General features: G+C 39.1%; 1 protein-coding gene across 1 annotated transcript; it reads left to right on the top strand.

Annotated features, from left to right (window-relative positions):
* Positions 1-1,005: 1,005 nt before the first annotated feature.
* Positions 1,006-26,808, top strand: CHRNB3 (cholinergic receptor nicotinic beta 3 subunit; the record flags this gene model as incomplete). Its single annotated transcript, XM_081269346.1, has 6 exons — positions 1,006-1,072; positions 10,524-10,675; positions 11,776-11,820; positions 21,878-21,987; positions 22,351-23,233; positions 26,674-26,808. The coding sequence occupies exons 1-6, from the start codon at positions 1,018-1,020 to the stop codon at positions 26,806-26,808; spliced, it is 1,380 nt and encodes a 459-aa protein (XP_081125472.1). The 5' UTR covers positions 1,006-1,017.

Consider the following 26,808-nt stretch of genomic DNA (forward strand, 5'->3'; position numbering starts at 1 on the left):
CTTTTTTCTTTATAAGTTCATTATCTCAGCTATTTGTTTTAGTGACAGAAAGCTGACTAACACACATAATGGAGGTTTAATGAGACATCACAGAGAAATTTTGAAAATTGGACTAAATCAGCCTCTCTAAATTGAATTCATGTGTGCCCTGAAGAATGTTGCCCTGGGAGTCTGCCCCCATTTGGGTAACTCTTTGCTGTCACCTGGCTGTTTTGTCTTTGTAGCCCTAACTTTACACTTGTCCATTCATTAGATTTGCATTTATTAAGGGCCCTCTAGGGGTGTACAGTACTGAACGAGATGACATCTGATCAACTGTGAAGAAGGTGAAACAAAGAAAGGATGGCATCATCAGTCTCATAAATGAACACAAGTCCAAATTCCTACCATAGTTTCTTCTGTAGCTAGGATGAGATGGTCTGGTGGGTTGAGGGGAAACACCGAGAATGTTCTAATGTTAAAATACAGCCTCCATTAGACAAGGGAGGCTGCCAGATATATCCATTATCTGTAAGCTCCAAGTCCAAAATGAAAAGACACTAGAGGAATAATAAGTATAGGAAACTTCTCACTAACTTGCATGTTATAAAGTTGCATTTTGGAGGTTATAAAATGCAGATTTTTCTTTTCTTTTTTTTTTTTTTGCTTTTACACAGATCTTCCAGCCATAAAAAAGAAAATCACGGAGCATCCCAAAGTTGCCTAGCTTGGTCCTTTTTCTATAACTCTGCATCTTTCTGCAAGAGAATAAATTAATAAGTCAGGAGTTAGGACCCAGAGATATGTTTTAGACTTACAGGACCTGACAGCTCACTGGAAATCAATGAAATGCACTTTAGGAAACATCACGCTAAAGGGATATGGTTGGAGACTATTTTAATCTCACTGCAGGTGGTTATTATCCCCTTGGGTTCTATCTTGACTTTGAACCACTGTGTTTTCTTTACAAAACCTCCTTTTGCAATGGAAATGCTCTGTGTTTAAGAAGGAAGAAATTATCTTTCCCAAACAGACATCATGATGCTAACAGATTTTCTGCCTGTACCTTTCATCCTCAGCATCACTCTCTCAGGTAAGCTCAAGTTAAACTAAATTAAACTGTGATTGTAGAATTATTTAAGCAAAGAAAGAAAAACTACAGTGTTGCTCGTGTTGAAATTGCAAACGGGCACACGCCTCTAGGATAATCTTTAGAATGTGGCTTGAATGGATAATTCTATGTAATCTGAATATTGTTAAAGAAGTCACATCTATAAATTCCATAAGATTTATGTTCTGGCTATTTATTGTATATTACTCCTTTTGAATCATTGTGAGCATGGTAGGAAGTATTAAAAGCAGGGCAAATATTACTGAGTGCAGATGGCTACTCAGAGGATTGTTAAAATATTTGCCATAGAAATTTTTTATAACAACATTTTTGTATCATATCAATTAGGAATTACTGGGTCTGTGTGTCGATATTTAATTTTGTCCAGTAGGTCCTGTAGATGTATATAAATATTTTAATACCTTTATTAAAATATGGGAAGATTTGGTTTATTTGTATGTCACAATTGAACAAAAAAAATATATCAAATGTCTCTCAATATGTGTGTATTACCATGACTGTTATTCACCTGAAAATAGAGGAATTTTTGATAAGGAAAGAGGACAAATAAAAGATAAGAGAGAAAGGCCAAAAGAGAAAAGAGAGAATAAAGAGAGAAATGTAGGAGAAAAGGAAAGACTGAAAAGCACAGGAGACAGTGGTCATTTTATGTAGACTTGAGAATAGAAAACTGTTCTCACAGAAATCAAAAACCATCTAAAGCCAAGAAGCCGAGGGTGAGAAAAGTGGTGTTCCATTAGCAATCTGTATTTATTTCTCAGCACTAGTTTCACCACATTTCGTTATTGCAATGTTTGGATGGAGAACTGGAGGTAGTAGGATAAACTTGCCCAAGTTCAGAAATAAATCCTAGACTTAAAAGTCATAGGGCTATGAAGCACACCTGGACATTATCTTATCTTCAAGAAGTCTTAACCTGCCAATACTAAAGAGATCAATCAACTTCTGTTTTTGCGAATAATGAAGGTACAAGAGTCTGGTGTTTTTCTGCCTTAATTTATCAGAGCGTTCATTTACTGGGGGAAAAAAAACTGATTCTGACCTTGCTTTTCCTGGAGAAATCATCTCACTGGTTAGCAAGGGTAATTAGCATAAACTCTCTAGGATCAACTCTATTTCATCTTCTATGCACAATAAGAATTCCATAAAAATTTGGAATTGGAGGGAAAACTTGTTCTCCGTGGAGAAGGTTTTAAGAGTTTGGGAATGAAACCTGACCTGTACCAGTCTCTCATAGATCTGTAATAAACCTAACACCCTGTAAGCAGATCTCACATTTGTGACTATTTCTAGATCCTCTGGAGTCTATTTATAATTTTAGATGTGTATCATTTCTCTTAAAATACTTTAACCTTACCACTCATTGTAAAGACACTATTTTAATCACACAAAACTACTTTGTCAAGTTGTAGGGGAAAATCCTTAACTTTTCATATTTCTAGCTTTGGTAAAAAAAGAGTGACATCTCTTATGTCGCTGATTCATATTTTGTGTGTTGGTGTCTGTTTCCAGAAAGCAGGAACTATATTTATTCATCCTTTCACCCTTCTTATGACTTGCTGATGTCTGTTTATTCATCCAATAAACATTCATTGGGCATCTACTATATCCTACGATAGTTCTAGGAGGCAGGAATATGAGAAAGAATGAAAGAAAGTCATTCTAGTAAGTTCTCATGCCAGCAAGAATCCACTAAATAAAGAATCCACCAAATATTTACTCTTTGATTTCACCCTGAGGGCTCACTCCATGTATTGGCCCAAGAGCCTGCCTGATTGATGGTATGCTTTTTTTTTTTTTCAAAGAAGGTAATTATTGAAGGCAAAACCAAGATATACCATGATGTATGTCAAAACAAAAATTATGTGTCTCTCAGTCAATCACACTTGCTGGGGTTTGAAATTCTTCAGTTATTTCTTTTCTTCTCTGACTGAAGAGAAACAAAGATGTTAATTTCAATGAAACCACCATCATGGGAAGTTCCACCTAGTTTCTTTTCAGTTATTTATACTTTGGTGTGGGTGAGTTGGTCAAAATTTGGCCGACAGTGGATGTTGGTTTGGGGGGTGATAAGAGGGCAGAAGACACTGAGAACATGAAGAAAGGAAAGTTCACCAGGAATAAAGAGACCAGAAGCTCAAGCCTTAGATTCCAAAGGAGAAGTTCTTTGTCTCAAGCTGGCATTGATCGGCTCACCCCAATCCCTCATGATCCTACTCACTAGGCTTTAGAGAGCGAGTTCCCTCTAATCCCTCCACAGCTTTAGTTACCCCCCTGGATGCTCTTTCTGTTCTGATAAACAGCAGCCATAGTGAAGGGCTATTCCCCAATGAATGGCATATCTTCAACCATGGCTCTCTTTTGTATCTTCAAAGCAGCAAAAATCCAGGCATTAATGGAGCACACTCTGGCTGTTGCATGGACACAAAGATCCTGAAAGTACAGGACAAATGAACTGCTGGCCATCATCCACTCCCCATTTTTATGGAGAGAGATCAATGCTTTGCTTAAGATTACATAGCTTGGAGTCAGGACCAGAACTCGTGTCTCTAACTCTGGGTCTAATGCCTCTAAATGTTAAATAAATATTTGTCAGATTCTTGATGTAACAAGTGACGAGCTTGGCAAGGAACTCAGCATTCAGAGCCAAGAGCAGTGTGCTCTCCTGAAGCCCTTTCCCAGCCTGCATTCCATGTGGAGGAAATAAATAGCATCAGGCAAAGTGCTTTCCATCTCTGTCCCCATTGATCGCATGCATTCTCTGGCCCTCTCTGGTCCTCCTTCTTCTTGCCCTCTGCCCATGGAGTTGCCTGTCTGGTCTCAAAGGAAATATTTTGGCCAAGAAAAATGAGGTAAAGATTAAGCAGGGAGGAGAGGAAGGAGAAGGGAAGAACAGGGATTTGTAAGGGCAACAGAATTCTTCTTTACCAAAAGAGATGGTGAAAAGCTCTATTATGGAGCAAACAGCATCTACAGATGCTGCATTGGACCAAGTATGTATTAGGGAGGAGGGCGTGAAGGGGTGAAGAACAGGACTCAAAGCAAGGAAATGTGGGGAGACCATGGTTTAATTTGAAGCAGAAACACTCCCTCCTTGTAAGCACTGTATGTCCTCCTCCAAGGAAAGGGATCACAGTGTGGTGTCCCCAACAAAGAGGCCCCCAGGAAAAGTGCTCTGTGTCAGATATTAGCCACAGCACAAGGAGATTTGAGTAGGATTACAAAAAACCATCAACCAACGCTGTGTCTTCCTAAAGACCAAACAAATGTTATTTGTGAGTTGATTTTAGAATAGCACTCTTCCTGGTAGCTGGCTTTAAACAATAGTGGGTTGATTGGTTTCCTGCCATTATTACAAAATGCCTGAAATAATAAACTTGTGAAGATAAAATGTTTATTTTGGCTCAAATTTGGGAGATTCCACTCCATGAGAGAGTGGCCCTGTTACTTGGGGCCCATGTTGGGACAGCACATGACAGCAGGAATGTGATGGGGGAAAGCCCCTTACATTATGAACCAGTGAACAAAAGGGAAAAGTAAGGGAACACCACTCCAAGGGCATGGCCCCAGTGACCTAGAACCTTCCATGTCTTAAAGGTTCTCCACTTCCCAATAATACCACCTTGAGAACCAAACCATTAACATATGAGCCTTTGGGGGGGAAACTAAGAATCCAAACTATAGCAAACAGTAAAACATTTTGGAAAATAAAATGTTAATGACAAAACAAAAAATTGGCAATACATGTTCCTAGAATTAAACATGGAATATTCTTGAAAAAATTTCTTGAGATAATTTTTATGTGGTAATGAGACCATAGTGGAGGTAACAGCCAGTTGTTCCCCTCAACGTTCAGAAAAATTATGGGCAGGTAGAAATATTATTGACCTTGTAGACAGAAGACCACACCTGCCATCACTAGTGGGGTGACCTTGGGTAAGTCACTTTCCCTCTGAGTACCACCATATCTACACTTATAAAATGAGGGACTTGGATGATCTTAGAAGTCCTTTCCAGTTTGTCTTCACTTCTTTATCATTTTTCTTTTTCTTCCTCTTTACTGTCGCTGAAATTGTGAAATCCAATCTTCCCAAATGGATACATCCCCGGGAGGGGCCACTCCTCTTCTAAGATCAGTTTTGGGTTCATCAGTAGATCACTGAGATACATTTTAGAACATTGGTCTTATCCAATTAATTTAAAAGATAAGTCAATTTGCGAAAATTTCATCAACACAACTTGTCAAGAATCCATTTAATCCTTAAAACAATAATTTTCCTGGAAATCCTGAGCACATCTGTGATTTTACATTCCCTGGAGTAGTGAACCAGGATCACTGCCTCCTCCCCCCATGTCACAGAACACATCCTTTCTGACCTTAGTTGATTCGTTGTTTGTTCATGAAACATCATCAAATATTTGTTGAGGCCCTGGTTTCAGAATCAACTGTGAGAAGCCCTTGCCCTTTCTCATAATATTCTATTTTACAAGAAAGACAAACATAAACACGTCTAGGCCTACCTTCTGTATCTACTGCAGCTATTTTGAAAAGGGTCAGAAACTTTGAAGATACTAGGGAGAAAGCATTAAAAACTTTGACAGTGTGTGGGGGTGATCTGTTGTTTGGGTCAGAATAGATATTTCTTAGCTATTAACGGATTTGGTATATTTGGATAGGAAGTGTTCCCTCCCAAAGTTCTTGTGTTAATTCAGGAATGTTTGAAGGTGAAATGATTAGATTTTGAGAGCTCTAACCTTATTAGTCCATCCTAGTTTGAATGGTCCAGGTGGTAACTGTGGACAGATAGGGCATGGCTGGAAGAGGTAAATCTCTGGGGCATACCCTGGGAGGGTTCATCTTCCCTACAGCCCTTCCCCTCCTCTCCGTCTGTATGTCCTGGCCACGATGAGGCAGCTGCTTTCCTCCACTGCACCCTTCAGCTGTGATGTTCTGCCTCACCTTAAGCTCAGGGGAATGGAGTTGAGCCACCATGGACTGAACCTTAGAAACCATGAACCTGATTAAACTTTCTCTCCTTGAAGTTGCTCTTGTCAGGTATTTTGGTTACAGTAATGAAAATATGACTAGCACATCAGCCTAGGCTTCCATAAAAGAATACCATTAACTAGCTATCTAAATAGTAGGCATTTATTTTTCACAGTTCTGGAAGTTGGGAGTTCATGGCCAAGGTGCCAGCAAGTTCAGTTTCTGGTGAAGACCTTTTTTTGATTTGATAGCTGACTTCTTGCTAGGTCTCACATGGCCTTTCCTCTATACCGCCTTAGAGGTCCTTTCTCCAACTAACATACACATCAGGGACTTCAGCATATGATTTTTGGGGGGACACAAATATTTAGTCACTAACAGTCAGTACAGGTTTATGTGCTTCAGATAGAAGCCTCACCATCTGACATGGAGAAGAGCAGAACCACTCGTTTTCCTTCAGATCCTGGTTAAAAAAAAAAAAAAAAAAAAAGCAGGACTCAAAAGTTTTCATCGAGGGTATAGCTGTGGGATGGCAAATATGGGGGATGTCAAGATCATGATTTTAGATTTCCCTCCCAACATGCAACTCCATGACTGTGCAATTTTCCTGCCAAGAAGGGAAATTGGGCCCTTGCTCATCTCCAATCCCCCAAATTCAGGGCTTAGGGTTGTCTTAACTGAGAAACCTGTGGTATATGATTATTTAATAGTTCTCAGCATCTCTGGAGTGTCTCCATCCATTATAAGAGGATGTCCTTAGAAAATTGTACGAATTGGGCTAAACTGGGATGCAGGGACTCCCAAGGAAATCTAGTATTTAGGGACCCCAGGAACCATTCAAGTGGTGCCTGAGGCAGGGCAGCACTCAGATGCACATGCACACTTACCAAATAGGGAATTGTTTTTCTCACATACCAAGAAATAGGGAGATAAGAAATCCTAGACTATTAGAGATGAAGCTTCTGTCTGACTTTCTAATCTGCCATCCTACACGTGTAGCTTTAGTTAAGCTTGTAATATACTTGGGTATCAACTCTCTAGGCATCATGTCTCATTTCCTGAGAGGAAGAAAGAGGGGCACATCAAGTTGAGTCCATCCTCTTTATCTTCCCTGTAAACCCCACCTAATGGCTTCCATTTGTGTCTTAATTGGCCACATGTGATTCATAGGCCATTCCTACCTCTAAGGGATGCTGGGAGATGAACATTTTAAGTGGCACCGTGCAACTCTGATTAAATTCAGCATCTGTTACCAAGGGAAAAGGGAGATGGCTGCTGGGCAGAGAACTAGAGTGTCCCCTGAAGTTCTCGTGTTAGAAAATTAATTCCCAATGTGGCAGTGTCTTAGGAGACAGAGGCTAATGGGGGGCATTTGGGTTATGGGGCACCTTCAAGCATGAATTAATGCCATTATCAAGGGAGTAAATTCCTTACAAAAGAACAAGTTTGGTCCCGTCTTGTTCCCTCTCTTTCTCTCTCATTGTGTTTCCATTTTTGGATGATGCAGCCTGAAGAATCTTGCCATATGGTAGCCCTTTGATCTTCGGCTTTCCAGCTTTCAGAACCATTAACCTATAAATTTGTGTCCATTATAAATGACCCAGTCTCTGGAAGTCTGTTATAGCAATACAAAAAGACTAAGATGAGTGTTTTTCAAAAGATATTCTCTACCTTCAAGCAAGTGGGCTCCCTGCTGCAGGGTAAAGCTCAGATAAGGAAGACAGCTGTGTCCTCTCTGCTTCTCTCTTCTCCTGAGCAATTCAATTCTAGCTCTGACTCCCCAAATACCACCCAGCAAAACTGAAGCCAAGAAGCTAACTGCATTGTTCAAGTATTTGTTCACTCAATAACAATTTTCTCAGCAACTACTATGTGCCCAGCAATTGTTCTAGGAGCTGGGAAAAGAGTGGTGTGGAAAAGAAGTCCCTAAGATTCTGCAGCTGATATTATGCATTGTGACAGATAAAAATCCAAGTAAACGAGCAGCAGAATTATGTGCTCAAATGGAAGATAAAATGCCATCAGGGGAGAAAATGGAGAGGGATTATTGGACAGTATAACCCGGAAGGACCTCTCTAAGGAGATGATTTGAGCAAAGACTAGACAAAGAAGGACCACGAGGCTCTCTAGGGAAGAGCCTTCCCAGAGCCCAGGCATCCAGGCTCGTTCTGAAAAGAGGACATAGGTCTGGGGGACTAGGGAGCAGGGATGAGGGGGGAGTGGGAGAAGATAGGGAGTACCTAGGCAGGGCCACAGCATCTGGGAGACCACGGAAAGGTAAACAGGGACATGGACAATAGGCCTCAGTGAACTTTCCTTATCTACAACTGTTCCCCTCCCCGCCCTCCTGCCCTGCCCTAAATGATCCTGCCACCAAAATTCCTATGACCTGGCCCTGCCCGCCAAAAGGGTTCTCCAAAAGTAACTACTTCCTCCCATGACCTGGCTCTGCTAAGGCCTTATAAAACCCAGACCCTCAAGGTAGCCTGCTGCCATTTTCTCCCGAAGATGTGCCCCTCTGGTCCATTGAGGTCTGCCTCCATTTTCTTTATTTTATTTTATTTTTTTGTGAGTTGTAGATGGACATCATGCCTCTTTTATTTCTTTCTTTCTTTTTTTTTTTTTTTTTTTTTTGTGGTGCTGAGGATCAAACCCAGTGCCTCACACTTGCTAGGCAAGTGCTTTGCCACTGGGCTACAGCCCAGTCCCTCCTTTTTCTTTTTGTATTTTCTTTCATGTGCTTTCAGTAGGGACTTGCGATATTTCTCCTGCGTTTGATGAGAAACTATTTACCAGAGAATGAAAACATAATCCTCTTCTGTTTTTTAAAAGCTCACTCTAGCTGCTGTAAAAAAATGAACTATCAAGAGAGAGAACACAGAAACAATTAGGAAACAGCCCAGAAGATGTGTGAGTAGGGCGGTGCCACTGAAGATGACAGGAAGTAATAAGAGTTGGAATCTACTTTGGAGGACATTAAAACTGAATGTGGGGAAGAAGAAAGCAAGAGGTGCCAAGGGTCATGTCAAGAATTTCTGTCTGAGCAAGTGAACACCTCTTTCCTCAGAAAGCTTCTGGGAATTTCCATTCCTCCCCTCCCCTTACAAGTTCCAGGAAGATTTTAGGGCTTTCAGTGATTGATGTGCTGGCAGCTGCCCAGCTGTGCTGCTCCTTAATGCAGCCCTAGTTACTACGAACAGTCCAAGTATGGAAGTTTGAGGAGGGTTAACTTTATAAATAAATAAGCATACCTCTCCTGTTTGCATTTTAATATGCTTTCCTGAGTGAAAGAGAAAGGGGCTGGAACAGACAGCCCATCCATCTTATCTTTGCCTGTGGAGCAATCTTTGGCTGCACCTAGAACTGTTACTGTCTTAGCAACGTGCTTGTGGAAGACTTGTGCACCTAGGGAATGTGTGCTCTTTTGCTTTTCATCCAACTGACAATCTGGATTTTTCTTGGGTATATCTTTTGGGGAGCTGGGGCACGTCTTATATGCTATCCTCACCCATCATATCTCTCACTGGGAAAAAGTGATTTTTTTTTTTTGTTAAAGCATATGGTACAGAATGAGTTGCTTTAGGATATTAACAAGTGTTGAATAGACAACGAGGCTATATTTACAAAACAACAACCAGATACAGCCTTGTTTCCAATTTGGTGGAACAGCATTGAAAAGAAACCAAACTCATCTCTAGACTGCATTCCCAAGACATCCCTTTACTTGAGAGTTCCAATCTGAAATCAGGATGTTTCTTAGGCTCTCACATAGTTGGAGGCTGAGAAAAGCATGAGAACCTGGTTGCTAATCAAGGAGGGATTTCATAATGGAGGACTTCCTGAGGAAAAAAAGCAAGAAAACAGGGAAAGACCCAAGGCAAGGTGTCCAATGAAAATGTGCAAGTGCATGGAAAAAGGCCCTAATGGTCTTGCTTCACTGGTTCATTGATTCCATGTAGATCAAATGAGCACCTGCTGGTGGCCAGGCACTGTTCTAGACGCTGGGTAAACATTATTGAATATGTGGAACCTGTGCCAGTCTTCATGGAGCTCCAGGGGAAGACACTGACAACATACATAAACATATGATAACATACACATGTACATCTACAACATACACACAATGACAACATACAGACAGTAGATTTTGTTTAGGGATATGAAAGAAAAAAAAAAAACAAGCTGTCCACCCTATTAGGGGAAAATCTGTTAGCGAGAACAGCTCTGGGTAAAGTAAAAGTTCTGGTTTCAGTTGTGTGTATTTGGAGGGAGGTGGGGGTGGACACAGGGAAATGGGTTTAGAAAAGCCTCTCTTGTTTGAAGCGGCCTCTGTGGAATCAGGCTGCTTAGAAACAGGTGAAGGTTCAGGTTAGACCAGCCATCCTGCCCCTGAGGTTAATTCAGTTTCCCTCATGATTCTTCCAGCCACTGCAGAATTCAGTTCAATAGCCGAAAATGAAGATGCCCTCCTCAGACATTTATTCCAAGGTTATCAGAAATGGGTTCGCCCTGTCTTAAATTCTAATGACACCATAAAAGTATACTTTGGATTGAAAATATCTCAGCTTGTAGACGTGGTGAGTAATCCTTGGCACTAAGCTAAACAAACAAACAAAAAATGCATTCCTTATAACCTGTTTTTTGAGTCTAAGACTCTTTTCTTTCCCTTGTCTGACATTTCAACTTTAAAAATAATTTATGAAGAAAAGAAAATCTGCCCCCACGGAGCCAGTGAAATGACCCAAAGAAAGAATGTGAAGTCGTCATAGAGTGAATTTTCACTGTGACACTATTACTGTGGGACTTTAAGGCTGAGGGGTGGACGTGGTTGCTAGCTCAGGCCTTGCTCCTAGCAGCGTGGGAAGCTGGTCACAAAGGAAGGCAAATCCCAAGGATGATTCAGTGTGACCCCAGCTCCTCTCTTTGTGCTCTGGGATGGCAGGGTGCTTGTACCTGCAGGGAGACAGGGCAGTGGTGACTCTACATGGAACAAGGACCATTTCTCTCCCTGGGAAACCCCTCACCTTTCCCTCCACTCTCTGCTTATTTCCCTGTTGAACTCATACTTCTGCCATGATTATGTTCTAGAAAAATCAATGAGCTTAAACCCCAAATGCAGCAAAATCATCCTGATCTGGTTCCCAAAGACTCAAAATAATCCTCCCATGTGGCAAAAGTTCCCCCCTCCCCTACCTCACCCACTACAGCTGGCCTCATTCCTTCTAGAAAATCATGCAGAGTTTATCTCCAGTCAAGCTAATATCTCCTTCTATTTTGTACCATTAAAGTGCCTTCTGTATTGGGTAATTTTATGTAAGTATTGCCACAATAAACTTCTAATTGTTTTAATAATTATTTTTCATCTCAAGCAAAATATGCCTAATATGTTAGGATCCCATGTCATTTAACTGTTCTTAAGTTGAGACTCATGAATACCTTCAAGGTAAGACTCAGGGAGTTCTTTCTTCCTCTTTTTAAATTATTTTTTGTTCTTGTTTTTTTTTATAGTTTTATACATTATAGTTATACATAATAGTGGGATTCATTGTGGCATATTCATACATGTACATGATATAATTTGGTTACTCACAGAAAGTTCTTTCTAATGAAAAGACAAACATACAAATTTCCTTCCATTTAAATTCACAGAATCTTTTTAATTGTCCTTTTTTTTTAGGATGAAAAGAATCAACTGATGACAACAAACGTATGGCTTAAACAGGTAAATCCAATTCGAGGAGTGTGTCTGCCAATCCAGTCGCTGAAATTCTTTTCTATTTAGACAACCTTCCATCTGAAAAATATTTATTTTAAAAAGCATATTGAGCTCCTCAGGGAGAGATTTGGGAATGGTTGAGATAGGTCTATTCTCTTTGTTTTCTTCTGTGAGCATTGGTGAGTGGCCCTGAATCTCCTAGGAAGACGTCTTTCTCTGGTGTGGCTTCTGGGAGCAAAACTGTTCCATGGGGTTTGGGCAGGTGGAAGAGTGACTGTGACAGTGAGACTCGGACCTTGGTCCCTGGAGAAAAAGAAAAAGAGACACCAAGATGCAACTTTCCCCCAATCAGGGTAACTACTACTGGATGAGAAAAGAAGTGGTGTTAAATTCACCTGTCTTCTCTGGTCCTCCATGGGAAGAGTGTACTTCTAATCCCTTATTGTTCCCTAGAAAGAACTGACCACGAAATGAGGAAATAATAGAAATCTGCCCATCATAAATTTCTGAAAAATTGAAGCCCAAAACAAAATACCCAATACATGTTTTCCCAGTAAAACTGAAGATGTAATTTGAGTAGTTTTCCATTTTCTTCTTGAGTGGTTATTCGACTATCACCTGTTTCCTAAAACCAGAGAATTCTGTTCAGAGGCGTTTGTTCTGGAACTGTCAGAATTACCTCTCAAAACCCAATCTTGCATGTTATGTGAAAGGAGAAGATATTGACATTTGTTTGATAATAGCTGATAACTTTAGTTTAATTGCTTATTTTTTAATTTTTGTTTTGTTCACAAATATTTTTTGATGAACATCCAGATGTTGCCTAATCCATCCAGAGGTTTTAAATATTCCACATGGGGATATCTTAAATATCTGACTTAATTGTAACATACATAAGTAATACTTTTCATTTGCTTATATTGAAATAAATTAGTTACCTATTCAAGATTTGTAGATATTGTTCAGTTCTTCCTGCTAATGGATTATAAGGAAAAATGTATAAAAGAAACTGAAGAGAAGATTACCTAAGTTTTATTTTTCCCACTCCCAAAACATTAATCAGACTTAGAGAATTAATATGTTTGTTACCACTTTCTCTTCCTCATTCCTTAATTGATAGATATGTGAGCAAATTGTGAAATGAATCTGCATATTATTTTATTTGCAAATAAAAATAAATATCCATGAGAAAATACTAAGCTGGGAATGTATATGTATAAATACAATTTAAACAAACATATCTTGTTATATACCTATCCTATTTCTCTGTGAATTATCTCACTTTTGCAGTTTAGAAGCTGCAGAATTTAGAATTATTTGGAGTTGATAAAGACCAATAAGAAGTTCTATATTTGAGCTTGCAGGAGAGAGAGAAAACCGACACTTTTAAAATATAGTGTACATTTTAAAGTGTAAAGGCTTAGGAAGTTAACAGAAAAAGAAGGCATTTGACCTCAGCCTACATGTGATTTTTACACCTTTTTTTTTTTTTCTTAAGGCTATGAGGGTAAAGAAAGATGAAGGATAAAAAATGGCATAGAACACTGGCCATAGAGCTCAGTAGCAAAGCACTCGCCTGACATATGAGAGGCCCTGGGGTTCAATCCCCTGTATCACAAATAATAATAACAATAAAACAAAATTGATGCTTAAACAAACTGCTATCATTGGTGTTTTTTGCAGATTTCCATTCTGGCGCAGCTAATAATAATAACTAAGATTTACTGAGTGATTAAGTTCTCAAGCACTATGCTGAGTGTGTCATGGGAATGATCTCATTTAATTCCCTCAGCTACTTTGTAGTTTTATTACTCTCCCTATTCTCTATTATTTTCCTACTAAGCATTAGGAACTTGAAGAGACTTGTCCCAGGTCACACACTGCTCAGTGAAGTCTGGCTTTTATAAAGGAATCATTCCCTTATCTTAGACTGAATGGAACAGACAGAGGTGTCCTGTCTTCCTCTCAGTGCTGTTCCTTTCTTCTCCTTTCTTAATCCTGGTCTTCAAGACTTTTGATCCTTCAACCTCCAGGACATCTATCTAAGGGAGCTGGTATAGAAGGATATTTAGGAGAAAATATTCATTCCATCTTCCATTTGTTCAACAGTATTTAAGAGTATATCGTATAATCTTCACTGAGTACTAGGCACTTTGCTAACTAACTCCCAAGACAAATGCTGCCTTCAAGGAGAAAAAAAGCATTAGTATGCAAAAAAAATATTTAATTAATAATGATAATGACATCTATAATATGATAAATACCCAAAAAAGTACATATAAGGTTTTTTTATATGTACTTGTTGCAATACAAGTACATATAATGTATATGTCTGTGGCAATACAAAAATGACAGTGAGACAGGGAGAAAGCCAAGGAAAATTCCAAGAGGAAAAGATACTTAATTTGGGTCTTACAGGACAAACAGAAGTTCTGCAAACCTAAAAGGTAGAGAAGTTGTGAACCCCACATAGTATGCCCAGTAACCGGACTTTCCAAAACTACAACACTCAAGCCAACCTACTGGAAACTCTTTGCATTGATCCCAGAGTACCTCAGTCAAAATGAAGACCTAAGGGCTCAGTTTCTCCTCTTTCCTCATTTCCTTCCCACATACTGACCAATACTTGCTTGCTTTCTTTTCAGTAATGGGGATTGAGCCCAGGGACGCTTAACCACTGAGGCACATCCTCAGTCTCCTCCCCCTTTTTTATATTTTATGGAGAGACACGGTCTTGCTGAGTTGTTTAAGGCCTTGCTAAATTGGTGAGGCTGGCTTTGAACTCATGATCCTTCTGCCTCAGCCTCCTGAGCCACTGGGATTACAGGCATGTGCCACTGTGCCCGGCCTGACCAATGCTTTCTAATTCATAGCCACAGAGAATAAAATTCTACATATGTGAAACAAAGCATGTTCCATTGTAGCATACAAAACTGACATGCTTGGGGCTTTTTTGTTTGTTTGTTTGTTTGTTTCTGTACCTAATCCTCTCATCTGATTCTCTGTTTTCATAATTCTTCTATGGTATATATTTAAACATTCCTTTTCTATCCTCTCAGCCAAAGGTGTTTATAAAGCATAAATATAGTGACATCCAGAGAAAGCCTATTTTTATTTTATTGATTTTATTTTGCAAACTTGTTTGTCTTGCTTCTTTGTACTTCCAGAGAGTAACCAAAACCCTATAAACCATAAATATATTATTAATATTGACTACATGAGAAAGGTCTTAGTGCCCTAGCACCCTCCGATTCTATGCCACCAAGTTCAAGGTTAGGAAAACAGCACTGTAAGCATCTTAAAGGAAATGGAAGAAATCACCTTTTGTTTTAGTCAGCTTCTTCACCGCTGTGACTAAAGAACCCAACCAAAACAATTGGAGAGTAGGAAAAGTTTATTCGGAGGCTTACAGTTTCAAAGGTCTCAATCCATTCCTTGGGGCTCAAGGTGAGGTAGGACATCATGGCGGAAGAGTGTGGCAGAGGAAAACAGCTCACTTGGTGATCAGGAAACAGGGAGAAACTCCACTCTCCAGATACGAATATATATCCCATTACCCTGTCCCCAAGTCCCACCTCCTCCAGCCACACCCTACCACTCCAGTTACCACTCAGTTAATCCCTACCAGGGGATTAATTCACTGATTGGGTTAAGACTCTTACAACCCAATCATTTCTCCTCTGAGCCTTCTTGCATTGTCTCACCTGTGAGCTTTTGGGGGACACCTCACATCTAAACCATAACACCTTTTTTTCTAATGACACAAGGGTAGAACCCTTTGACCTCCACGTTATCATGAATAATCACTATGACAGTGAATGTCAGTGAGCTTTCACTGAGAGCCTACTATGTGCTGAGTGGTATGTGCTATATTTGAATACAAGTAGCAGCACAGTGGGTGCATTCACATCAACATCACCACAAATATGAGGAATGCATCCTACTACAACCCTACATAACAGTCACTATGTTCCAGAACTGGGGGCCAAATTGAGCTGGGACAGCACTGTAGTCCTTGGGTTCCAGTTACTGTGACATCATTGCAAAGAATTTGAGTGAAACACAAAGTCATAAGCAAAAGTTTAATAGAGAAAGTGAGAAGCGAAGGTAATGTATAGCATAGGAACTGCACACCCACCTTGAAGAAAGGAGTGTATGGTGCTCACAGGCTGGAGTTTTTAAGAAAACTGAGTCCTTTGTTCCAGCCTCGATTTCCCTGTCCCCTCTTATTTAGTTTATTACCCTTTGGATAGCTTTCAGCAAGCTTTCTTTGTGAGGGTCTCAATATTCTGGTAGACAGGATGGTTGTGGCATAGTTTACATAATAAGGGAAGGTTCCAGTAACTTGGTTGCAAGAGATAATGATGACATTTTCTGAAAAAAAAAAAAAATAGTGCCCCTTGAGGGGTTATAATTAGCTGTAGCTGGTGTGTGGGGAATGTTTCGATATACCAGAAACCACTTCTCAGATGCTCATCTATTTCAGTTAAGGTCACCAGGATTTTAAGTAATAATTCCCTCCAGGGTTTATAATTCTCTACAGTTTGCGGAAGATTAGACATTCAGATCTCATTCCCAAATGCTTGCCCAGTTACATAAGTTTCCCCACTGTTTCAGTTTTATGATTCCTGGATTTTTCTTGGTGCATAGGCCTGATATCTATCCTTCATCATCCTTTCCCTCTACCCATTTATTCATGGCTAACTAATCTACCTAACAACCAGGTGATAAGAATCTTTCAGCATCATTATAATCTATGGGACCACTGTCACATATATAGTCTGTCATTGACCAAAATGTGGTATGTGACCCATGACTTAATTTGCTTATTTTTACCTTTCAGTCTTAGTATTACATGAAGAATCATTTGAGGAATTTATTTACAGTAAAAACATCTTATGATTTCAACTTAAAAAAAATTGGTTTTGCATTGTGGTAATAGGCATTTATGAGTGATATTCTAGGTAATATATGTCAAAAAGACAGTTTTAAGAGAATATGAACTTGATATGAGTTTGAAATTGCACTTTTCTAAGTTAAGAAACCTAGACTTGGAATATTTTTCCTTTTTTAAAAAAATTTCTTAGTCATGGATTAACTTTTGATATTTTGCTCTGATACAGCCTGTCTTCTTTGTTTCCTGCAAAACGACAGCTCTCAAACCAGGAACGTCTGCAACATGGAGCTGATGTTTGTGAAGGGCTTTGAGAGTCTTAGTTAGAACATGCTACACAAACATGGGATATTATTTCTAATCTTTTAGTATAAAAAGAGAGGGACAGGAGGTTAATCTCCAGTTGCAGTCAGGGCTTTAGAAAAATGACCAGAAATATCCCACAGCTCCTAAGAGCACAAGATAGAGGATTTGGATTTTGAATCCTCAGCTGGCTGCTGGCTACAGCACTCCCTGTAATGTGTACTGTTTTCCACCCACAATCATCCTGGGGTTTGGGACCCAGCCCATGGTAAGTGCTCAATCTGGTAGAAACTGGTTGCCTCCCACCCCCATGGGCATCTCAGGAATGAACTCTGATTCCTCAGGGCTGGTTATGAAAGGTCACCAAGGTTGTGAGGAATATCTCCCTCAACCCTGCAATACAGCATAAAGGGTAAAGATTAGTGATTTGTCTAAATTGTATAAATAGCAAAGGTTAATCCAGATGTGCAACTCAAGAGTTTTAAATTCTAATTCAGTGTGCTTCCTGTTTTAAGTATACCAAAGTAAGTAGCATTAACCAAAGTCCCACCTAGCCCTCTTTTCTATATGGTTAGGAATGCAGCCTGATTGCACGATACATCTCTTCATATCCCCAAGGATTCAGACACATCCCTCATTCATTCATTCATTCATTCCTCTATATCAGCTTTCACATAGGCTATTCCACCTACAGCCAATCTTCTGCCTGCCCCACACCACCACCTAGTGCTCTGACTGCTTCTCACCTTTCATATCTCAGCTGAAATGTCACCTCATCAGAATTACTTGCCCTATCTACTCCTTTGTTCTGTGCCATGCGCCCAATCCATCTGCTCCATAACAACAAGGTGTGGGTATTATGTGTTAGTTTGCTTTTTTATTTTCTGAATCCGACCCTGGCCAGGAGTACGTTACAGGAGGTACAAGCACAGTGCTCAGTGCTGGGGAAGCTTTGCATATTTGTTAAATAAATGAATTCCTCAAAAAACATGAGTCCCATCCACATTATCCCTGGCCACAGCTGCTAATCCTACTGTTGGAAGTCAGGTAAGCAAGATGAATCTTTCTGGCTTAGAAATCTCTCCCCCTGGGGTCTGCCCCAGTTCCCTTAGAACAATTTGTAGAATTGGTATTTGTTTGCTGCAGTTTGCAACAAAGCAGAAACCTTAGAATTTTTGCCATTCTCTCTCCTGCTTTTCAGGGAAGAGCTGGGTGTAGGTAAAAACCCATTGTGTCTGTAGAAGGAAGCAAAGTGGATCTGAGAACAAAGCAATTTCATTTCCAGCAATCTTTATGCCCCAAACAGAGGACTGTAGGTTGGTCTCATTAGCTGTGTTCAGTCATGTTATTTTTTTTAAAGATGAGCCTAGAGTATAAAAGCACAGCTCTGGCCAAACTCCCCAAGCTTAGCTGTCTCTGGTGTTCTTGGCTGTGTGCTGCAGCTTGATAACCACTCAGCTTCTTCCTAGGATCAACTGAGAACCTCTTACTTGCAAGTGAAAGGGAACCTAATCCAAATTAGCATCAGCATATAGAAAGTTTACTGGCTCTTCCACTTCCATTCTGTTCACCCAATGCTGAGTTGAGAGTGGGACAAGGTGGTTCCCTACAATGAAAGGGGTCTTCTTACCAGAGTGACAAATGACTGGGAGGTGGCAAACATAACACGTGTCCATTGTGAGAAAATCTTTGCAAATGAAATATTTGATAAAGAGCTTTTATCCAGAACGTATAAAGAAGACTAAAAATTCTGTAATAAGAAAATAAACAACCCAAGTAAAAAAATATGCAAAAGATTTGACCTTAAATAAGATACATGAACAGTAAATAAGGAAATTGCATTTTAAAAACTACTAAGAGGGCTGGGGATGTGGCTCAGCGGTAGAGCACTAGCCTCATACATGAGAGGCACTGGATTCAATCCTCAGCATCACATAAAAATAAATAAGTAATATAAAGGTAAAATAAATAAATAAAAACTACTAAGAGATACCACTCACATCTATTTAAATATGGAGAAACTTAACAATGTGATGCTAGCAAGTGCTGGAGAAGATGAAAACAACTGGAACTTCCATACATGGCTAGTGGGAATGAAAAATAACTCCTCCATTCTGGAAAGCTGGCTGTATGGTGTAAAATTAAACAGATAGTTACTCTATTGTTACAGAACTGGGGACTTTTGAGAAACTGAGGCAGCATGAAGATTCCCCCCTTCAAACAAACAGTAATTCTTTTTTGGGGGGGTGGGGAGGTTACTGAAGAGTGAACTCAGGGGCACTGAGCCACTGAACCACATCCCCAGCCCTATTTTGTATTTTAGTTAGAGACATTGAATTGCATAGTGCCTGGCTTTTGAACTCACAACCCTCCTGCCTTAGCCTCCTGAGCCGCTGGGATTATAGGCATGCACCATCAAACCCTAATTCTTGAGATCAAATCAGAAAGATTTCAGACACGTCACTCAGAGTCACAGGAATGGGTTTATTGAAGCGATAGGAAAAGGGAAAGGGGTCCCTCTTAAGGGAGAGTGTGGGTCCTCTCAGAGAGGAGAGGGCCAGTGTGTCTCTCCTGCACTCCAGTTTTATTGGGGATCCCAGAGAAGTTTTCCAGAGATCCCACCTAGGTCCACCTCCAGACTTTTGACTGACAGCAAGATGACATCAGACTTTCGAGTACCCACTGCCGTCACAACTTTAGGTCACTTTGTCCCGTGCTGACCACTTCTAATTGAATTCTAACCATACCTTCTTCTGATTTTATGGTTAGAAGGAATTATCCTTATCTTCCTGAGTTTTGAAATCTGGTCTATGAAAAGGGTCACAAAATCTTCCTGCCTCACTGTAACTTGGGTTCCTTATATCAATATTATTTGGGGCCTGCATTTCTCCTGCAGGTAACAGGTAGTTTGCTGAGGAATGTGACATAGGCCAAGCAGGGCAACCGGTAAATTGTTTCTTAGAAAAAAAGCATATGGGGGTCAGCCCAGTGGGCCCTTTTTATAGAATTATTTCCGTAACCTTGTGTTCTCACCATTCTCATCTGTCTGTCCCCTAACACTATGACCCAGCCATCCTATCCTATTGACCCAAGAGAAATAAGAATTTATTTAACCCCCCAAATGTATTAAACATTAACAATGGCTTTATTTACAATCATCAAAACCTTGAAAGAATCCAGTATCCTATTGGTGAAGGGATAAAGTATGGTACATTCATACAATGCAATACTGCTCACTCATAAAAATGAAGAAACCACTGCCAAGACGGCATAGAGGACTCCAAATGCACTGCTAAATAGAAGTCAGGATCGACAAGCTGCATGATTTCATTTGTAGGACATGTTGGAAAAGGTAAAATTATAGAGACAGGAAAATCAACAACTGCCAGGTAAATAGAGAAGCCTTAGAGCACCAAGTGCACATGGTAAATACTTTAAATTGTCAACCTATGTAAGAATGATAAAAGTGGTTTTTTTTCTTATGCTTTAGATTTTAGTTTTTAAAAGGCCTCTGTCTTAGATCAAATTTTGTTTAAGATAGTGTTTCATCTGGAATTTACAGTTCCATCACTTTACAGGCATCATGCATATTTCAGTATTTTACCTCCTAGTGGAGTCATCCATCTGCCAGCTCTTGACTTTTTAATGGCAAAGTTGGCATCAAAGGGCTCCAGGAAGCATCACACTTGGCACGCCCTTCTAACTCTTGGAAATGTCAGTTAACATTATTCTACATGGTTACTTAACTATCCTCATGAGAGACAATGGAATGGAAGAATTTAATTTTCAGGTCAGATTTCATAAGAGTCTGGATCCAAAATTTTAACATAAAGTTCACTTCTGCTGTAACTGGGTCATCCATATATCATCCTCATTTGTGCCCTTCCCCTTTTCTTCCTCCACCTCCTCCTTCTTCTTTGTATAACAAAATAATTTGTATTTCAGCACAAAAATACTCCAGGCATAACTACATTAGAAGGCACAATGAAGTACCAAAATGCTTGCAACTTCTAAAAAGGATGTTTTAATTTACAGACGTGAGACAGGCAAATATTTTTTTTCCACATCAGAAGAAATCAAAGTTTAGAATTTACGGGGATATCAAAATAAAAACTAGAGTATTCAGTATTTATAAGAGACATGCAAAAAATACTTAACATACATCATACTCTTGACTTTCATAATGCAGTCAATTAATAGTTAAGTTTTTTTGATCTGGTTCCAACAGCCCTATAAAACATGCTAAATAATTTCTTCTGTATGAAGAGAAAATTGTAAGCATATGGAGGATAACAATATTAGGCATATAAATTTAAACCATAATTAGGAGTTGCAAAATAAACTCAGATTTAACCATGCTAGGAATTGAACACAGAGTACATGTTATGCTGTGCTCTACCAATGAGCTACACCCCCATCCCTCTGGATATTTCATATTAAAATAAAATGTGGATGTTAATCCAAGACTCTTGAGTGATGTTCACTCATGTGTACTTATGATCGAGAGATGAAAATCTCACTGGATCAGCCCTCCCCAAATAAACTGAATTAGATCTATCATTGCTTTTCTTTTGTTTGTTTCTTAAGAGAAAATAGGCTGAAAAGATACTTTAGAAATCAGTGGAATTTGTTGTTAAACCTCTTCATTGTGAGGCAAATATGGTGATTTTGAAATCAAAGGAGACAAGATGTGGGCCTAGGTGAGATCAGTTGTATTCCAGATTTCCAGGTAGGGTTATAAGGTCTAACCTGGTGAATTTCCCATTCTTAACAAAATAATGGATTGGCAAATTAACAGAAACTAAAATATCCTAATGTCTAACATGAATTTTCAGAATAAAATTACAATATACTCATTTCCTACAGGAATGGACAGACCACAAATTACGCTGGAATCCTGATGAATATGGTGGAATTCATTCAATCAAAGTTCCATCAGAATCTCTCTGGCTTCCTGATATAGTTCTCTTTGAAAAGTAAGTATTACAGAAGAAGGTCACATTGGATATATTAACACTGGTACAGAAAAGTCTGGGGCAAAAACATAAGCAACAAATGCAAAAGAGAAGAAGAAAAAGAGAAGCCTGGTGCAGAATAATTAAGAGAAATTCACAGCTTCACAAAATAATTGTTTCTTTTTAAAACAGTGTTTAACATTGTAGTAGGAAAGTAATAAAAGTAAAGTAGTACTGTGTTGGAGGGGAAAAAACTCAAACTCAAAGGTGTTCAACTAACTTAAAAACTAATTAACTAGTAGTAATATAATAATGGTAACTAATAAACAAACTAAAGAACTAATAAGTGCTCAACTAACTAACGTGAACCTACTTTTATGACAGTGCGGATGGACGTTTTGAAGGCTCCCTCATGACCAAGGTCATAGTAAAATCGAATGGAACCGTCATTTGGACCCCTCCCGCCAGTTATAAAAGTTCATGCACCATGGATGTTACATTTTTCCCATTTGACCGGCAGAATTGTTCAATGAAATTTGGATCCTGGACTTATGATGGTACCATGGTTGACCTTATTTTGATAAATGAAAATGTTGACAGAAAAGACTTCTTTGATAATGGAGAATGGGAAATACTAAATGCAAGAGGAATGAAGGGAAACAGAAGAGATGGTTTATATTCCTATCCATTCATTACTTATTCTTTCGTCCTGAGACGCCTGCCTTTATTTTACACTCTCTTTCTGATAATCCCCTGCCTGGGTCTGTCTTTTCTAACAGTTCTTGTGTTCTATTTACCTTCTGATGAAGGTGAAAAACTTTCATTATCAACATCTGTTTTGGTGTCTCTGACAGTTTTTCTTTTAGTAATTGAAGAAATAATCCCATCTTCTTCAAAAGTCATTCCACTCATTGGAGAATACCTTTTGTTCATTATGATTTTCGTTACCCTGTCCATTATTGTTACTGTTTTTGTAATTAATGTTCACCACAGATCTTCTTCGACTTACCATCCCATGGCCCCTTGGGTGAAGAGGCTATTTCTGCAAAAACTTCCTAAATTACTTTGCATGAAGGACCATGTGGATCGCTACTCTTTCCCAGATAAAGATGAGAGTAAACCAGTAGTAAAAGGTAAAGCCCTGGAAAAAAAGAAACAGAAGCAGCTTAGCAATGGAGAAAAAGTTCTGGTTGCTTTTCTGGAAAAAGCTGCAGAGTCTATTAGATACATTTCAAGACATGTGAAGAAAGAACATTTTATCAGCCAGGTGAGTAAACTGTAGTTACAATAATGCTGCCGTTGATGGGGCTGGGGTTGTGGCTCAGTGGTAGAGTGCTCACCTAGTATGCATAAGGCACTGGGTTCCATCCTCAGCATCACATAAATATAGAATAAAGATATTGTGTCAACCTAAAACTAAAAAATAACCATTTTTTTAAAAAAACCAATGCTGCCATTGAGTTGTGCACAAGGCTACTATTTCAACTTTTATTTGCAACACAATGCTGTCACTGCTTAAAATGTGACGTTATTATTTATCATCTTTACATGCACAAATTTAAAAACAAATCCTGACATACAATAGGGATCTTAGTAGACTAAGCATGATTCCTTATAATTCCCCAATTCTATTTTAAATAATTAAATCATGCCTTTTCAAATGGATATCCTGGTGTCTGGTCATTTCTCTCTCATTTTTCATGAGATGTTAGATGTTTTCATATATAGTATTTAAGGGGGGGGGGAAGCCAGAAAGAATAAAATTTAAAATTAACATAAAATTTAGTAATTAGCTATTTTGTTGAGGGAAGAGTATCTTGTTATTTAGTTTATAGATTTAAAAGAAAAAGTATAAAACAATGTGGTGGCAAACACTTCTAGTCCCAGCTACTCAAGAGGCTGACAGCCGCAGGGTGACTACTTGAGCCCAGGAGTTGGAGACCAGTCTGGGTGACACAGTGAGACTCTACCTCAAAAAAAAAAAAAAAAAAAGTAGATTTCAAACTCAAAACCATGCTAGACTCAGATCCTACACCCATGCTGTATGACTCAACTTCAAACAGGTAAACAGATTACTCAACTGTAGCTTCTGTTTTCTAAAACCTACCTTAAAGAGTATGATGAAGAATAAATGAAAGAAAGTGTAAATTATGCAATGTGTGCTCAGCATAAGTGCTTAAACAAGTCCCATCTTTATACCAATTTATAGGGTTCAATTATTGTATTCTAAAATTGGTGAAAATTAATGCCAAGAGCCTGGCCCCATAAATAAGCTTACAGAACTTTTTTTTTGGAAATATTCTTCTACATTTTATCTTGCCTACACAGACCTTTCCTTCATTGCTTGTCACGTTTTTCATATACTTGAAAATTTTTTTTAAATGATGGAAAAATTACTGCTGCTACAAAACAAGCATTTTTGGCTATTAAGTAGGAGTTTTGTGTGCCTTTTCTTTATATAATTAAAAAATACTATTGCAAAGATTTAAATAGTTTTTTTAAATTATAAAAAATGACATGTGATTACTATTGGGAATTTGGAAAATTCAGAATAATGTAGACAAGAGGAGTAAAATTGTAATACAGAGCTTGGAGTTGGGTAGATTCTTTGTCTTAAAATTCAAAGAATGAGATTCATGGATAGCAATGGGCAAAAGCAAAGTATAAGAATGTATTAAAGCTAAGGGAAGCTAAGTTCCTGTGACTGGATGGGGACCCCAGAGGGTTGCTAGTGAATGGCTACTGTCCAGGGATTTATATGGATCTAGAGGTTTAAGGAAGTCAGCTCCTGGCCCAATCCTAGATAAGGCATCAGTGTCCACAAGGCATTCATGCAGGCTTCAGTCTGATCAAAGTATTGATCAGGCATTTTCCTTCTTTGAAGAGGCTGTGCACTCCAGGTCACGTTGGTACTGATTTAAGAATAGCCTTTTTGCAAGTTTCTGAGCAAAAACCTGCAGCTGTTTGTGCTCTGCTGCACAGAAAGTTGCCTAGGGGCCCATTTCCCTGTTTGCCTAGCTTTATCTTTTCCTCCTGACTTCAAAGTCATTAATGATCCCAGCACTTTTATAAGGTTGACATTTTAAATATTTTAATGTATCTTCTTTGAGTGCATTTTCCCCAAGGTCTTGTTTCTTAACCTCTGTAAGCTCGGAATACATTTCAGTTCAATGCCAATAGCTTCCTGCAGTAGCAATCTGTGTTCTGGCTCCCCTCTCACATGGCAGGCCGGCTTCCTGTTCTATTCCATTTTTACAGAATCCCATATACACTTGCTCCTCAACTAACAATGGGGTTGCATTCCAATAAACTCATCATCAGTTGAAAATATCATAAATCGTAAATGCATTGAATCTAACTAACCTATCAGACGTCAGAGCTCTGGTTGGTTGTCCCCCTACGCCAAACTGCCAACCTGACTGTGGAGCTGACTAGGGGCTGCAGCTGATGTTAGCCTGTAAGGAATAATGATAAAGAGAGACACAGACAGGGTGCAGAGGCAGGGAAGGTGGCAGAGTAGCTCCTCATCCAAGTGGCCACGTTTATTTATATCAATAGGTTACATTAGGTCATTAGTACTATAACCTCATTATTGTTTAGAGTGTCAGTAAGATTGCTTATTCTGCAGTTACATTTCACAGTTAACATATGTAATGTTAGGAGCTTTGTGAGCTCTCAAGAAGGTCCATTGTCTGAAGTTATTGTTAGGCAGGCAGCTCCAGGAGCAGAGAGCTTGGTGAAACATTGTAGTTATCAAGCAAGCAAGTCCTTGACTCCCAGGAGCTATGTGCCTGCAATCAAGGTCAAGGCTTGATGAGGCTCTGAGGCAGAGGCATCTCAGGGCATTGCTATACAGCTAGACATTGCACATATATTAGCTATATTATTAGATCCTAAGAGAGACTACCGGGCATTGTAAGGGTGGGAAACAGGGTGCATGTTACCCCTGGGAGTTTTCCCACCGGGGAATGCTTCCCTGTAAATTTTCACCATCAGAATCCCTACATTAGCCAGAACCAAGATTGAGGATGGCACTGCATATCCTTAGCCCCAGGAAAGATGCAAATTCGAAATCTGAAGTACAATTTTTACTAAATGAGTATCTTTGTAGCATCATTGTAAGTTGAGAATTTGCTGTTGAACCATGGTAAATCAGGGACCAGTAGAAAGGGAACATTTATTTCCCCTTAAAATATGGGGACCCACTCTTCCCTTTCAGACTTACTATTCTTGCTGCTTGATCCTGCTCTGACCTCTTTCGGTTAAGCCTAGTGTTTATTCCACCCCAATTTCCCTTTCTAGCTACATAAGGTCTTCATTTCCTCTCTCCCTTAAGAATGCCTGTATTCCCCTGGTCATTTCTCTGTGGCAGTGTCTGTCATTCTGGACCTGTGGCAGCAGATATATTAGCTTTTCATTTGTGGAAAAAGTAATGTTTATAAATACATAAATAATTCTATTGTTTTTATTTTACTTTTTAAATATTGATGAGAGTATTTCTGTATATTCAGCTTACAAGCTGTTTTCTTTGGGCACAATTAGTAAAATCACTGGATAGAATTTGAGCCTATTATCATGTGCAATGTGTTAGGTGAATTTGAAAACTTAAGTGCTACAAATCTGAATATTACTCTTTTTAAATTACTTAAAGAATTCAGAATAGTTGCCCAGAATCTTGAATGAGAGGTATCTTTTTCTCTTTTGCAGGTAGTACAAGATTGGAAATTTGTAGCTCAAGTTCTGGACCGAATCTTCCTGTGGCTCTTTCTAATAGTGTCAGTTACAGGCTCGGTTCTTATTTTCACACCTGCTTTGAAGATGTGGCTACATAGCTACCATTAG

This window comes from Spermophilus citellus (genome assembly GCF_964194105.1).
Source record: "Spermophilus citellus genome assembly, chromosome: 16".
Lineage (NCBI taxonomy): Eukaryota > Metazoa > Chordata > Mammalia > Rodentia > Sciuridae > Spermophilus > Spermophilus citellus.